Here is a 3,730-nt window from a genome sequence, read left to right as displayed (position 1 = left end):
ACCTACTTCCAAGCAATGAGGATGAAGCATGCATGCATCACATCACATGGGAATCTCATAAAACAAAGCTATGATTAAAAGGAAAGCAACAAAAGCAAGCATAATGAAAGTGAAAGCATTAGTTGTGGGGAAAAAGGAGGCTAGGTACATTGCAGGCCATGGGTGACCCTAACTTTAGGGACACTACAGAAATCAAATTTGTTCCCAATTACAATATGGTATGGTAAATAACGTTAAGCTAAAGTTTGACGTCAAGCAAAAGAGCGACTTTTGCTGTCAATTAACTAATAAAGGGTTCCCTCAAAATCTGGCCAAGCCAGCCAAGCCAATGGAGTCTTTCCACCTTTATAACTAATGATAACTCCCAAGAAAATTATCAAGAACTAGTTGACAATTTGATATTGAGCTGTGGCATTCATGCTCCACGTAATGGACCCTTTAGCGTAGTAAATTACGTGAAATTATTACTTTGATGAGTCTAATTAGCATCATAATTAGTCTAATTAGCATCATGAATTATCCCATACAAGGTGGAAGTCACTATCATATCATATAAATTATTGGCTTAATCACCGAGGGTAGCTGAAAATTGAGCTCCCAAGGGGTTATATGATTCAGGGTTCAAATCCTTGATCATCCAATTTCTTGAAAAAAAATTTAGGGTGAAAGGATGTGCCTCTCTCCTCAAGAGGAAATTAATCTTATCCTTCCTCTAGTGACATAACCCAATGCACCAGCTGTTTCAATAAGGAAATAGCTTTTGGAACCGTACTCCGAAGATAAGATAGTTGAAGAAGATTGAATGACAATATCTCCAAATTTATACTCCAAAAAAAAAGTATTGGCTTTACCAATTTGAACACAAGCATGAGTATTAAACAATAGCTTGTTGAGTTGTGGCCCCAAGTAGTGCGAGAATTAAGAGGAATAAGAAACGCACACAAGTAGAGAAAACAACCAATCCTACTGTGAATAAGTCTCCAATGCACAAGCATGGCAAAAGTTTTCATCAACCTAATCACAGTGAAGGAAAATTCTGTACTCATTACTATAAAAATCACTGTGAAACCAAGTAATATACGAAATATGTAATAAATAAGAGTCTGCTTCGATTATATGCCAAGGGGTTGTCCATTGTTGTATGCATCATAAGGTTTGGTGGAATTGCGAGACTTTCTCTTGAACACAACAATCCATGTGATCACTTCCAACAAAAAGGCAATTACACCCAATGCAATAATCACTGAGCTGTAAGTTGATTTCCATTTCTTTTCAGGATTCAAGATGTCAAAGCCCCTGTATATGTTGATAATTCCTAGGATAATTATAGTGTACCCAAAGCTATGGTGATAAATATTCCAGAAATACCGATACTTGTGATCCTTTTTTGGCCTTATGAACAGTGCTGAAAGCTGCAAAAAAATCACAGAGAAAATACACTACTTAAGTCATTACACTCAGAGAAAAGGACAATCAGCTTGTCCAAAACTCAAATATTTTGCAAAATCTAGATTTGTAATGTCCTCATTTCTTGGGTTAGGAAATGACAAATATCCATAGGATTGTAATAAGAGAATATTAGAAAACATTTTACCTGTAAAGTACAAAGAGAAAAGAGGGCAATTCCAATATTGCGATGAACACTGTATTGAATCCCCTCTGATTCACTTCCAAGTTTCATACCAGTTCCCCAGCCAGCAACCCCAATTACATAAGCAGATAATTGGCACGTAATATGAAGATAGAACCAAGCTGGATCTGCAGATGGAAAAGTCCTCATATACCTTGCTATAATCACTCCAAGTGGGAACAACACACCCCAACTCACAGCATTTAGCACGCCATGAAACTGTCATTCAAGAAAATCACAGATCAAACATTCTGTTATTAAGATAAAAATAACTCTAGATCACTCAAATAAACTCATTATTCCTACACAAATAAACCACTCAGACAAAACATGTTCGTTGGTTCCATGAATTCTACCCAACAAAGGTGAAAGCTTTTCTAGATTATTAACATCTAAGTTGACTTAAAGAGATATCACTTCATCTCAGAACTCTAAACAGATTAAGACAACTTTATCTTCAACACCCAAAATATAAAAAATAAACCAGACCATAAACAAACTCACTCCTGGAACGAAAACACAAACAAATCAATGAAACGAGGGGGGGAAAGAAAGCACCTTTTTTTTTCTTACATCACAAAAACTAATCAAAATATAAAACTCACCCTTTTTCAGCGAAGATGAGAGAATTAAAAAAAAAAAAAAACAATTTTCCCAAAACACAGCAACTAATAATAATAATAATAAAAACTAAAAAACCCCAAATTCTTCAACCAAAAGAAAAATTAACAAACACCCATTGTCTAAAACCACAAAAAATAAAAACAACAATAAAAAAACTAAAAACTCACATTCTTCCTCTTGGTTCTTGAGTCCACAGCACCAGTATCAGTAGAACTCTGTTCTCCATTCAAGCTAAGTTTTCCCTTGGCATTCAAATTCGCCGGAGCAAAGCCATGCTTATCCAACCTACCAGCGGTGGTGGAGGGCCCCACCTGCCACACGTGGTTCAAGGTAACCGCTTTGTCCGGCACCTTCATCGACGCAAATATCCTCATCACCCCACCAACGTCCTCAGCCTTCAAATCCCAAACATCAAAAGATAACTTCCCCGGAACAAAGTCACTATAGGACTTTATGTCCAACATCTTCACCGCCATAACGCCGTTATTCTTAAAGGCCACGAGTGCCTGAGTCCCCACCATGCCGGTGCCGGTGGGGTTGAGACCCCACGAGACCCAACCACCGGGATTCGGCGGCGTGGCCACGAAAACCACCGAGAGAGAGGAGTTAGAAGGGTCATGGGTCCAGTGAAGGAAGGAATTGAGAAAAGGAAGGTCCAAGCAATTGGGGTAGACCTTGTTGGTGGTGAGCTTCTGGGTGGTGCAGGTGAGCGAAGAGCATGTGGCGATGAAGAGTGTGAGGAGAAGAAACAACAAGGGAATTGAAGGTGGTGAAGCCATTGTTGTTAAAGGTGGTGAAGAAAGAAAGAGAAAACAAAAAAAGAAAAAAAAGGCAATGGTGTGCGTTTATGTTTTTTTCAAGGAGAGAGATTGAAGTGTATTTTAAGTGTTTATTGTTGTTTTGTGAGAGGGTGAGTTGGTGAAATTAATAATTGTGAGGTCATGAATTAAACGGAAAGCTAAGAACCTGGGTTCTTAATGTGGGAATCAAACAATATATTAAATATAGAGAACGGCACAGCTCAAAGTCTCAAAGACATATCCAATCTTCCCATTTTTTTTTTGCTCCTGTTCTTTTTTAGCGTTACAATGAATTCAAAGTTTCTTCTTTTATTCGATGGTTACTATTTTGTGAGAGGGTCATACTTTTATCGTGCACTAGCATAAAATTATTATTTTTTAACAGACTTATTTGTGTTGGTGAGATTTATTTTCAGAAAAGAAAAGAAAAAGTAGAATAAGACTCACTTTAAATTTGTACGTGTAGAAGATGATTTCTTTGTTATGTAAGATAGAAATAATGAATCCTTTTGTGAAATTAGAAAAATATAAGAAGATTTGTGATTCTGTATAGTTAATTAACATGATTTTGTGATTTTGTATAATTAATGGACATGATTTTGGGCACTTTGACTTTCTAATGTACTAATTTGATATTTGTTTACCGGTATTTATCAACGGGGTCATTCACTGTCTT

At 36.8% G+C, this 3,730-nt stretch overlaps 1 protein-coding gene across 1 annotated transcript; it reads right to left on the bottom strand.

The window, feature by feature from the left end:
* Positions 1-818: 818 nt before the first annotated feature.
* On the bottom strand, positions 819-3,102 carry LOC133301238 (cytochrome b561 and DOMON domain-containing protein At3g25290-like). Its single transcript, XM_061500856.1, has 3 exons — positions 2,422-3,102; positions 1,595-1,849; positions 819-1,412 (listed from the first exon to the last, which is right to left on the bottom strand). Exons 1-3 carry the CDS (start codon positions 3,031-3,033, stop codon positions 1,113-1,115), a joined length of 1,167 nt encoding a protein of 388 aa, XP_061356840.1. The 5' UTR covers positions 3,034-3,102; the 3' UTR covers positions 819-1,112.
* Between the last annotated feature and the right edge of the window lie 628 nt (positions 3,103-3,730).

The sequence above is a fragment of the Gastrolobium bilobum genome, unplaced genomic scaffold (genome assembly GCF_033153095.1).
Source record: "Gastrolobium bilobum isolate Gb01-03AN ecotype WA unplaced genomic scaffold, APGP_CSIRO_Gbil_v1 utg10255, whole genome shotgun sequence".
Taxonomy (NCBI): domain Eukaryota; kingdom Viridiplantae; phylum Streptophyta; class Magnoliopsida; order Fabales; family Fabaceae; genus Gastrolobium; species Gastrolobium bilobum.
The sequence above is the reverse complement of the archived record's forward strand: the minus strand, read 5'-3'. Positions and strand labels throughout refer to the sequence as shown.